General features: G+C 34.9%; 1 protein-coding gene and 1 long non-coding RNA gene across 3 annotated transcripts; both read right to left on the reverse strand.

Annotated features, from left to right (window-relative positions):
- Window positions 1–1,109: 1,109 nt before the first annotated feature.
- On the reverse strand, window positions 1,110–7,028 carry LOC109172748 (probable LRR receptor-like serine/threonine-protein kinase At5g10290). Of its 2 annotated transcripts, none has more exons than XM_019321994.1 (12): window positions 6,845–7,028; window positions 5,333–5,490; window positions 5,041–5,173; window positions 4,879–4,950; window positions 4,125–4,268; window positions 3,969–4,040; window positions 3,774–3,839; window positions 3,587–3,651; window positions 3,259–3,402; window positions 2,358–2,699; window positions 1,881–2,275; window positions 1,110–1,630 (listed from the first exon to the last, which is right to left on the reverse strand). In XM_019321994.1, exons 2-12 carry the CDS (start codon window positions 5,397–5,399, stop codon window positions 1,316–1,318), a joined length of 1,815 nt encoding a protein of 604 aa, XP_019177539.1. In that variant the 5' UTR covers window positions 5,400–5,490; window positions 6,845–7,028; the 3' UTR covers window positions 1,110–1,315. The 2 variants fall into 2 exon arrangements, with proteins under 2 accessions (XP_019177539.1, XP_019177540.1); XM_019321995.1 differs by having other exon boundaries at window positions 1,570–1,662.
- A 1,985-nt stretch (window positions 7,029–9,013) lies between these two features.
- LOC109172519 lies at window positions 9,014–9,555 on the reverse strand. The gene is made up of 3 exons (XR_002052756.1): window positions 9,471–9,555; window positions 9,210–9,271; window positions 9,014–9,103 (listed from the first exon to the last, which is right to left on the reverse strand). It is a non-coding gene; the product is annotated as an uncharacterized LOC109172519 (long non-coding RNA).
- Between the last annotated feature and the right edge of the window lie 2,908 nt (window positions 9,556–12,463).

A 12,463-nucleotide genomic window follows, 5' to 3' on the forward strand; every position in this document is an offset into this window, starting at 1 on the left:
GAAACCCAATGCTTCATCAACCCTGTGAGCTAGTTCTTCATACCTGTGTAATACATGTAACAAATAAGTCAAATTTACCGGTAACCAATATATTACCCGTAAAAATTACACCTTTAACTGTCATTTTGTGTCATTGACCTCATTTATTTCCTATCTATCTTGTTCTGGAAGAATTTTACCGGAAAAATCGACGAAATGGTCGCCTTCTCTGGCGAAGTCGACTAGAAGTGGTTGTGGCTAGAGATTCGTTAAAATAAGAATGACCGCCTATAACAAGTTGGTAATCGGTTGGTGGATTTAATTGCACAAAGATAACATGCTTGAGAGTCTAATTAGACTTTAGATTAATTGCACAAAGATGATAACATGCTTGAGAGTCTAATTAGACTTTTCTAAAGTTTAGAGGTTTAATTATTTTTTTGTGTAAAATGTAGTAGTTGGACGCTTTTTCTAATACGGAGTAATTTTTATTTATTACTCCGTAGTTATTAAAACCGCCGTTCCTTTCCTTATATAATAGGAAGAGGTTTGGATTTTGAGGGCCTCGCGGACTGACTCGCGCCGCCAATATGGCCCTATTAAAAAATATGAATATGTTCACAATTTGTCAGATCCCAAAATTGAAATCCCTTCGGCTATTTCTCTTCCAGTTGACGAATCTTTCTCCCTCACCTCACAAGTCACGACTGTCGAAATCGCCGACGCGCCTCTCAACGCCAGTCGGCGCTGTCTCTTCAATCTGCCCGCCGGCCGTATTGCCAGCTCTAGTTGGAATGAGTAGCTCTCTATTAAACGTGCAGAACAAGAATGCAATTCATTGCCTTATTCTTTCTTAGTTATTCAACCTTTTTTTTTCTTCTTAAATTAGTTTTGTTAGGAATTAGAGAATTTTTATTACATAACTTCAGAATATGGAGGGTTGTCGTGTATGCAAGAATTGTGGTGTTAGAGGGAAAGTTGTTGTGACAAAAGCGTAAAGAGTCAATACTACCCTATTGGAGCTCAAACTCATACATCCCATTTGGGAAAGCTACTTCATGCCATTAAACCACAAGATCATTGGCAGTTTCAATTCAATTTTTGAACAATTATATCCTCATTCATTCATGTAAAGTACCAAATATTTCCAATTTCTTGTGTAAAAAAAAATATACAATCAAGTGAATTAGTACAATGAGATTAACATGAGTGAAGAAGAAGGTAAGAAACAATTACACACTATTTAATTGAAAGTTGAAAATACATACACTATAATAACAAATCAGGCAAAACTAATACAAGGAATTGTACACTTGCTTGGAGTTTTCTCCCAATGTCATCTTCCACCGGATAACTCGATGGCATCCTGATTATATATCGAGTCTTCACCCCAATCGAATCGTCTCTGCAGCCTCTCATATTCTTGCCTACGGGTTACTTCGACGTGTTGCCACTCTTCCCACCTCTCCGCAAGTCCCTCCCCTTCTAACATTCTTACTACCACTGACATTGCGGGACGTTCTTCAGGTGATGCCTGGGTGCACAGTAGCGCGACCTGAATCATCATCTCTACTTCTACGATGTTGTAGTTCTTGTTTAGGTTGCGGTCTACAATAGCATGTAGCCTCTTCTCTCTTTGCAGTTTCTTCACCTTTGAGATGGAAAATGCATGTATTTCATCAACTGTTACTAGAAGACCAGATAACACTGGTTATACGAATTAAACTCCAAGTTCATGTAGCTATGAACAGATACTACATTGTAACAGAGTCAATAGTACTAAAAAAAAACTCTAAGTTCATTTCTGAAAGTAGGCAAGTATGTTTGGTTTGGGTAAAAAGACAATTCTTTAGTCTTGCAATGAGAAACGAACGGAAAGGTGAATAACATTGCCAACTTACATGATCGAGCAATAACACATCGTCTTCTTCTTCAAGGCGAGAGAAGTCTATTGCACGTTGACCAGTTACGAGCTCTAGAAGCATGATTCCATAGCCAAAAACATCGGTCCTTTCTGATGATTTCCCGGTAGACAAATACTCAGGAGCTATATGGCCCATTGTACCACGTACTTGAGTCGTAACATTCGTCTTTCTAACATCTACCAACTTCGCCAACCCAAAATCCCCAACAACAGCTTCGAAATCTTCATCTAATAATACGTTCGCAGCCTTAACATCCCGGTGAATAATTTTTGGATTACAATGCTCATGCAAGTACTCAAGTCCACGTGCAGTACCCAATGCCACTCGCTTTCTTGTAGGCCAATCCAGAACAGCCTCCCCGGGTTTAAGTTCTGAAATTGTATCCACAGCTTATCAGATCAAATGAAATATATTTTTTCCCATTTACTTCATGAATAACCATCGGTTTCTTACCTCGTAAACGATAGGCAACACTTAAATTCTGCATAAAGGGGTATACCAGAAGGCGCTCTGTGGGAGTGGTACAAAAGCCAATAAGCCGTAAGAGATTCCTGTGAACAGCCACACTTATCATCTCAACTTCACGGTGGAAAGCAGCATCTCCACCGGGACTCTCATAGTCCGTTAACCGTTTAACAGCAATCTTTGTATTATCAGGGAGCACACCTTTGTAAACCTTCCCAAAACCTCCCTGTCCAAGTACATTCTTTTCACTGAAGTTGTCTGTAGCAATTTGCAATTCTGTCCATAAAAATCTTTTTAATTGACCAAATTCAATTCTCCGGTCAACTTCTCCTGAACATTCAAACCCAGAAACCATCAAGAAAAATGAAGGATATTTTATTAAAGTTTGAGGGAAATGTTTACAAATTGATGCATAGGCCAAATCAACATTAAGATATATATATATATATATATATATATATATATATATATAAATACTGGTTCAAATGCGGATAGTGATTCCCGTGCGGATTCACTACTAGGTGCAAGAATGTACCACACAGTGCTCGGAAATGCACCACACCGCATCACACCTAATGGTGCATTTCCGAACACTTTGTGGTGCATTTATGCATACCTAATGGTGAGTGGCCGCACGGGAACCTGACCCTATATATATATATATATATATATATATATATATATATATATATATATATATATATATATATATATATATATATATATATATATATATGGCGTTGGCATTGCTTCTAGATATTAAAAAACATAAGTATTTTATTCTAATACTAATATCGATTTTTCAAATCAAGAATAAAAAGATACGGCTATAAAAGCCATAATGCTATGCCCCTCCTAATTCAATGAACAAGACAGAATTGACACAAACCTGCAACATCTACAAAGACCTCACGCCTGTAGCCTTTATGTCGGCCTCTGAAGAAAAATAGCAGTAAACCTACAATAAGAACAAAACCCGAAAATCCAACAACAATACCAGCAACCATTCCAGTCTTTGATTTACTTGAAGCACCTGCCAAGATAAAGCAACATCATCACAGAAAGGACAGACACTGTGCATATGGATGAACGTTTTCCTTCTATATGCTGAAGCTTGCTTTAACATGAGAAATATATAGATTTACAAGTAATGTAATGTATATTATGGACATAAAGCTCCTTATCTGGAAATATAAATGCATTATAATCATAATTACCTCCATTGTCAGATTCACATCGATGGCTGGAATTGAAGCCACAGTTCAAATGGTTACCTGTAAAACTAGAACAAAGAATCAATTTTTCAATATGAACATTAAGGACACGAAAAGAAGAGGCTAAATTCATGTTGACAAGCAGATTTTAATTATTTAACTATCCCAAAAAATGATTATAATGGCGTACTTGTATTTGGGGACTTCAAATAAACGCTCAGGTATTTGTCCAGTAAGACCGTTTGAATCGAGCTGCCTGCAAAGACCATCTCAAGAAAGCCAAGTAAACAATTGCCCATTACAGGTTCATAAGTAACTCCAGAATTCTCCATTACAACAAATGATTCTCATTGTTATTAACTGTCAAACAAGATAAATAACTCACAGGTTAGTTAAACTTGGGAGGCTTGAAAGAGATTGGGGGATTGTCCCAGTGAGATTGTTCTGACTCAAGAACCTGCTTTTTGGAACACGGTTAAGTGTCCATACAAGAAATACCATTAATGCATGTAAAGCTTAAAAGATGTATAATATTGCTTACAAGAACTGGAGCTTCTTGAGATTGCCAAGGGAAGGTGGTATTTCTCCAGATAATTGGTTATTGTCCAGGTCCAACATTGTCAAGTTTGTCAAATTTCCAACTTCTTCGGGAATCTTACCAGTAATGCCATTTCCTTGCAGAGAACTACATAATAAATAGATGTGATCTACCGATCTATAAAGTATAAACCACTTGATAGGAAACTGGTACTCAAAGGAAGAGTTAATGCCATATGATCGAGGTCCTTCGAGTATAGTGATTTTGCCACGTTTAGTGCTAAACTTTTAAATTGACCACATGTGGTCCTTCGATTTTAAAATTGTTACCATCCGTGGTCCAAGTTAACCACCCATGGTCCTTCAACTTCCAAAATTTAACCAGTCATGGTCCTTCCAAGAAGGACCATGGGTGGTTAAAATTTGATAGTTGAAGAACCATGTGTGGTTAACTTGGACCACGGATGGTAACAATTTGAAATTCGAAGGACCACGGGTGGTCAATTTGAAAGTTTAGGACTAAACGTGACAAAACCACTATACTCAGAGGACCTCAGATGGTATTAACTCTCAAAGGAAAGTAAGAATTAAGATTGTCATAAGATTAACTGATCAACAAGATTGGAAATGCCATAAACAAATTTCTACGTAGTGACAGTAATGACATAAATAGTACGAGGACTTGAGGTAAATAAAATGCACAAGTAACCAAATCACATTGCTTAGCAATTAAACACTTTTTTGTTCCAAGCACATACAGTGTAGTAAGTGTCCTCAAAGCTCCTATTTTTGGAGATAAAGTGCCTGAAAATCCCATATTAGACAATGACCTGCAAACATTTTAAGATGAAAGAGATTATATTAAGTTAACATGTTTATGAACATAAATGAAAGAAGTATAGTATCAACACGTCACTTACACCATGATGACATTGTAACTATCATCACATGTAATTTTTGACCAAGTGCACGGATTAACTTGATTCTCATTCCAATCTGGGAGCTGACCACTTGATGCATTTAGTGACCCCTTCAATGCATACAGTGCATCTCCTAAAATAAAGGGAACCAATAGTGTAAAAAGCACTAGTGCACTACAAGTAGAGTTTGTTGTTTTCTTTGGGCTAATCAGGACAGACATTTTGAACCAACTTCTTAAACCGACCACCCAAAAAAAAAAGAAAAAGAAAAGAGATCAAAATAGCATGATACCTTGGCCATCAGGTGACACTAAAGAGAAAAAACATGTCAAAATTAGTGCTGCATAGAACAACTCCATTTCTTAAGAAGCTGCTTTTGATGCTTTACTAATTTCCGGTTATTGAAGCAACATAGGACACCATCTTCCGAAGTGCATGAATGAACACTAACTGCAAAGTATACCAATGATGCATGGGAAATTTGTCAAAAAATATAAGAAATTAGAAAAATGAATGAAAATGAACAAGATGGCAATGTACCGCCCAAGAAAAAAGGAAGATTAACAATTCATTGCCATGCATTCCACATGTGGGTAAAAGGGACAATGAGATTAGGTATGAATTAAGTTGTCACAAAAGATAAGTAATCAGTCAAATTAATTAATATGATTAAGATGGCATGTTGCCACTCAAGAAAAAGGGCAGATTCAGTAAATTGATATGCATTCCACATGGGTAAAGGACAAGAAGATTAGCTATGCTAATGTCTATCAACCAAATTCCCATTTGCAAAATAGTACTAGCCGGCATATATATTGCCACTGCATATTTATTTATTTATGTGCTTACTTTCCAAATTCTATCGTCTCATATCTCTTTCTGTCTCTCAAACACATGGTAGGCAGTGGCAGTGTGGCACATATGGAGGCAACTAAGGCTAACCACTTTTCGACATTTCTGTAGGTAATTTTGAGTATTTGTTGTAATTAACCATAGTTTGTGACTTCTTTATATTTTGCTGTTTAATTAAACTTGTCTCGTTAGGTGAATTTATTGAAATCAACTATTGATTCATTTGTTTAAGAAACTAGAAGAGGTTACAAACAAGCCATAATACATTGGTTAGCTACCAATATGCAATGATGATTAAATTCTTGAAGATGAACTTTCTAAACCACCAAGAATCATTTGAAAGGCTTATAAAATTTCTTCAGGTGTATTAATCTTAAAGGCTTTAACTCCTTTTTACATCACATTAAGAAAGACTTTTCCTTTTTGAAATGCTATGTGCTAAGCCAATACACAGACATCAGTGAACTGTTAGACTCAAGACATCCCATTTCTCTACTGGACCAAAAGGCAAATCCAGAAATCACCATGAATATAGCTTTTTGTGAGGGAAAGCAGTAAGTTCATTTGACAAGTTTCCCATTTATAAAGAACTAGCATAGACAATAACTAAGTACTTAATTGCAAGATTTCCTCTCAAAGATTCAAACTTCATTAGTGCCACTGAGTTGTTACAAGAAAACACCAAATACATAGCAAAAGCACAAATCCGAGCTAACCCAACTTGGCTTTCAACCCATTAACCCTTAAAAAAAATCAAAACCTCTACATCCAATCAAAATCAAGATTAGATTTCAGCTCAGCCCTTGCATACTAAAGCACCCACTTTAATTAATACATACATATACATATATACAAGACCACGTATCCAGTAGACTCTTTTTTGAGTTTTTGGTGATTCCAGAACTAAAAATTGAATATTTATGAGAAAGAAGAAGAAGTGAGTGAGCAGTACCTTAAAGAAATTTGTAGAGTGGGAGTGGAAGCAAATCTAAAAAGAAGCTTCTTTGCCTTCTCCTATAATTGATCCGCTGTAAATATTATTGGATTTGCGTTTATGGAAAACATAAATGAAGCTTTCTTTCTCTGCAATTATTATTCCAGAAAACAGACACTCCCCTACCCCCTCTACCCCTACCCCTACCCCTAAACGCCCTTCTGTCCACTGGTGGCCTGGTGGGAGTGGTGGCTGGTCGTGGACCGGAGGCTGGCCCCCACCGATGCCCTTTTTCTCGCGATATATTGCCGAGAGATTGAGCAAACATCATTTTGTGTTTTTTACAGTTAGTGCGGGTTTGACTGTTGGGGACAAAAGTCATTTTGGACCCGTTTGGAAAAAGGCCGAGGTTAAAGTGGTTGGCAATTTATATCATAGATAAGAGTGCATATAACATTATAATCAATTTTGAATTAAAATAATGAGATACAAAATTTATATTCCTACGATACAAAATTTTATAATTTATTTTTTAAATTTAATTTAGATATATAATTTGTGTTCATAGATATAGAATTTCATAATACAAAATATAAAAATTCATAACATAAATACACAATTACTAATTTGTTTCAACTACAAAATTCATACTCTTAAGACACAAAACACAAAAATGTTTTATACACATGCACCAGGGTACACACTGCAATGTTAATCCTATTTCGTGGTATAATTATTGGGAGTGTTTCTAGGAGGATGGGATGAGATTAAAATAAGAGCAAATTTCATCTTTCCTCCTCACTTACTGTGTCATACATTTAGGGTATATTTGGAAACATGAAAAATATTTTCTCGAAAATGAATTTCAGAAGGCTCATTTTTTGAAAAACATTTTAATTTTTTTGGTGTTTAGCTGAATGTTAAAAAAAAAATTTATTTTCTTCTGTTTGGTTCATTTTTTCTGAAAATAAACATACAATCCTTCTATATAATAAAGCCATGCATTGGCCAATCAAATTATGGCATTTTCCTGCTCAATAAACACTACATCGTTTTAACATTTCACTAACTAAATATTTTTATTAATTAGTTTTTGGAACTCTACATTATTCAGTGTGTATTGTGATAAGTTATTTTTTTCATGTGGGTCTCAATACAAGTATTTACATAAGTTTTGTGTGTAGGACTACAAAATGAGAGTACATGTAGCATTTTTTCTATGTTCTATTCATAAGTGGTTTTCCAACCTAGGCAAAAATTATACACTACTCTACTCTTTTTCTTATTTCAAAATCTGAGAAAGGTAAAACTAAAAGGCTTATCAATAATAGGACACAAGAGAGGGCTTAGATAAACATACGAAATAAACCATATAATTTTAATTATAGGGTTTCAGATTTAACCCTAACTGTACTTATATTTGGAGATTTCTGGAAATTAAACTTTTTGGTAGAACAGATTTAAATAATGAACCCTAAATCGACAAAAATAGTATTATAAAAAACAGAAATAATTATATGAAGGGAAAAATCGACTTTTCATTCTCGGATCTAACACATTTCTTGTCTCTCTAAATGACAACAACAATGTAACCCACTATCAACTCCAGGAGATATCATCGTCAACATGTGGGTCTGCAGTTTTCGCTGTTCCTTAAGCGCTTCTTTTTAGCTGTCATTGGTAGTGGCCTGTCCCACACGTTGAATCGAGCAACTGCTCTGATACCACTTGTTGGTCCGAGCAAGCTAAAAAGTCTAGAAGGGGGGTTGAATAGACTTTTTAATTTGTTAAGGACCAATTAAAATCATAACTAATAACCTATTGATCAGTCAAGAACTTTATATAAGATAGTCATTGGAAACAATATCATTCATCTCGCTGATCTTTTGGATTAAAAAAAAAAACTAAAATTTCTTAATACTTGAAAGATAAAAGTGATTTCAATAACATTAATGTCCCATTTTACAAATTGAGCCACCCCAGCATTCACACCTCCATTATTTGAAATAACATACTTCATCACAAGCCAATATCTCATACCAGCTCCGGCAAAGATAATTCAAACTAGAAGAAATACAAAAACCTGCAAGGTTCTCATGTTATTAAGAATTAAGTAAGACAAGTAAATCGATAACACCATCCAATAAATTAAATGTAACATTAATCTTGCAGATAAAACACTTACATGGTTACTAACTCTTCATCAAATCCAAAATTTAAAAGAACGAAATTGACCATCATTGAGAAGTGATGTAGCAAATATAATCTTGCTCCAAGCTGCATTACAATGCAGATAAAATATACTGTTAGTGACTGGTGATCACTTGAATTATAAAATCTGAAAATCCAAAAAATAAATCTTATAAAGTAAAGATGGACTAACCACTGATCCATATATAGTTAGAACACATTTTTTTTTTTGCCAGTTGGTAGTAATTTCATTCCCTGGACATTGAAGCAATAATGATAATGAGCCACATTACCAAATCATTGAAAGCTAATAAAAGAGAAGATATAAGATAGATGCACTAAATAGTCTATTTATATGACATTTGTAAACAATTGCGAAAGACAAACTAAGATGGTGAAAATCTGAGAAGAATGATCCAAATCAAACACATGTGGAAGCAGAAAATAAAAGTACCTAGAAGATGATGATTATAATAACAAGACAAACTCCAATCATCATTGAACTGCTATAATAGATGGAAATCCAACTATTGACCGTTGGAGCCAATAGCAATAGAATCAAGCCCAAAGCAAGGCAAAACAAACGCCACTTTTGTGAATTTGTAAAAAGCAACAAAAAGTCACCTAATCAAACAATTGCTCTGATACCACTCATTTTAATCGAATAATTGTTTTGATACCACTTGTTGGTCCCGAGCAAGCTAAAAAGTCTAGAATTTTTTTTTTTTTGGAGGGGGATGGGTTGAATAGACTTTTTAAATTTTCCAATATTAACTCAAAATGAGCTGAAACAAAGTTAAAGAAATACATTTGCATGCAACGAAAGTCTCAAGCTCGCTATATAAGATTCATAATACTATATAAGATTCATAATACCATAAGCTTATCTTTGGTTTTCTTGCCGAACCATTTAAAAAAAATCTTGCATTTTACTTTTATTGCTATTATTATTACTATGCAACTAACCACATAACTCTTATTCACACGAGCACACAATTTACAGGTTATTAGCTTGCTCGGGACTAACAAGTGGTATCAGAGTAGTTGTTCGATTCGAACAACTGCTCTGATACCGCTTGTTTGTAGACATTTTAGCTTGCTCGGGACCAATACAAATCATAACTAATAACCTGTAAGCTAGAGTTCAACCTCGGTTCTTTCTTGCACAGTTTCGAAAGCTTTGTAGTGTTTTCGACAATGGGGTCTAAGTTCTTTCTTAAACTTGTTGACAATGACTACAAATGTTTATTGGGTCTCCTCTAAATAGACACCCAAACCAATTTTATGACCTTTTGGATGACATCTTCTCGGATGATAAAGATGTATCCTTCCTAGCTAACTCCTTCTTCAAGGGTACCATGAAGGAGTTTATGGGGCCTCCTGTGGCTTGCTGGCCAAAGTATTAGACGCATGTCTTCCCAATCGTCCAAATATCAAAATTAGTTGTTCAATGCTTCTCTCCCATTTTTTGTGGACAGATAGCCTTTGATCATCCCCAAACTTCAACACCAAATCAGGGACATCCTCGTGAAGCTTCTTCAAAACGAAACAAACAGGTCAGCGCTCAAAATTCAGTGCACTTGCATTTCAAAATTGGGTGGTATACTTTAACCTAAAATGAATGGTCATAAGTGGTGACAGTCATATTAGAATGTTTATCTTCTCCTAACGCGGCATGTGGTATCTTTCTGGTAGAACTAATCCCCAAATACCCTGATATTTTTAGTTCCTTTATTAATGTTTTGTGTGATGGATTTCAGAATTTAATGGATCATAATAATGGAAACGAAAGAAGAGTGAGAGCCGCAATTGTTGCGACCGCAGTAAAATTGATTTTGCATTTAGTTACACCATCTAGTGAAGATGCTTATTCTAGTTTTTGACCCAAATGATCAGGCGAGTTGAATGATATTGTTTTCAATGACTATCTTACATATGATGTTCTTGACGAGATGATTGTGTTATCCAAAGTACAACATTAGATCTTTGTTGCACAGTTTAAGTCTATATTACAATCAATGCTCGGCAGGGCAACTATTCATGCAGTTGCTGAATTCTCAAAATACTTGTGTCCTTATTTGCAAGATGTATATTATAAACAACTTATTTCCTGTTCTAATAGAAGATTTCAGCAATCACAAACTGCATGTTATTAGTTATGATTTGTATTGGCTTTGAGCAAGTTAAAAAGTCTGTTCAACCACCCTTCTAGACTTTTTAGCTTACTCAGGATTAACAAGTGGTATCAGAGCAATTGTTCAAACTGATACCACTTGTTGGTCCCGAGCAAGCTAAAAAGTCTAGAAGGTGGGGACAAGTGATATCAGACCAGTCGTTTTAATCGAACAACTACTCTAATACATCTTTTTCTAATTGAACAACTGTTCTGATACCACTTGTTGGTCCCAAGTAAGCTAAAAAGTCTAGAAGGTAGGGACAAGTGATATCAGAGCAGTTGTTCTAATCAAACAACTGCTCTGATACCACTTGTTTTAATCGAACAATTGCACTGATACCACTTGTTGGTCCCGATCATGCTAAAAAGTCTAGAAGTTTTTTTTTTTTTTTTTTTTTTTTTTTTTTTTTTTTTGAGGGGGAGGGGTTGAATAGACTTTTTAAAATTTTCAATATTAACTCAAAGTGTGCTCGTGTGAATACAAAGAACTGCGAAAAAGAAACTTTTAGGTACTATGACAAGTGCATTCCGTTCATAGTCAAAGTTACCATGGGTAAAAATTCACACTGGAAAAAAGTTTGTGTTTACTAGCTCGCTTCTGTAGTACAGTAATCACGCACCTTTCATACAAATAATGATGGTTACGTTGTTAAATTTTTCCTTATGCAGATAACTGCGCGTGCAGTTTCTATTTACTCCAAGTTTGGTGGAGAAGTGTATAAACAACAGGTAATATATCTTTGTTTATTTCTACTGGAATTGAATTGGTTGCAACTCACTAACTCATTCCAACTATTGTATGTTATGCAGTTTGACTCATCACTTCAGGAGATATCATCACTAACTTGTGGGTCTGCATTTTTCCCTGTTTCTTAAGCGCTTCTTAGCTGCTATTAGTAGTGGGCATGGATTGGCTAAGACTATAACACCAGCCAAATTAAAATCATCAACCCCATCAATATATATATATATATATATATATATATATATATATATATATATATATATATATATATATATAAGATCATATGAGAACACTTGCTTAGGTGAGAATGTGAGAACAAATCGTGTGCATCCATCTAATATTTTTTAATGGTCTAGATTAGATTAAATGTGTGCGAACGCGCATTAAATGTGTGCAAACGCGATTAAGTGTGTTTACACACATTTAATGCGTGTTCGCACATACTTAATCTATTCTACCATTAAAAAGTATATATATATATATATATATATATATATATATATATATACCAGTGAGAACATGAGAA

This window comes from Ipomoea nil, unplaced genomic scaffold, assembly GCF_001879475.1.
Source record: "Ipomoea nil cultivar Tokyo-kokei standard unplaced genomic scaffold, Asagao_1.1 scaffold0418, whole genome shotgun sequence".
Taxonomy (NCBI): Eukaryota; Viridiplantae; Streptophyta; class Magnoliopsida; order Solanales; family Convolvulaceae; genus Ipomoea; species Ipomoea nil.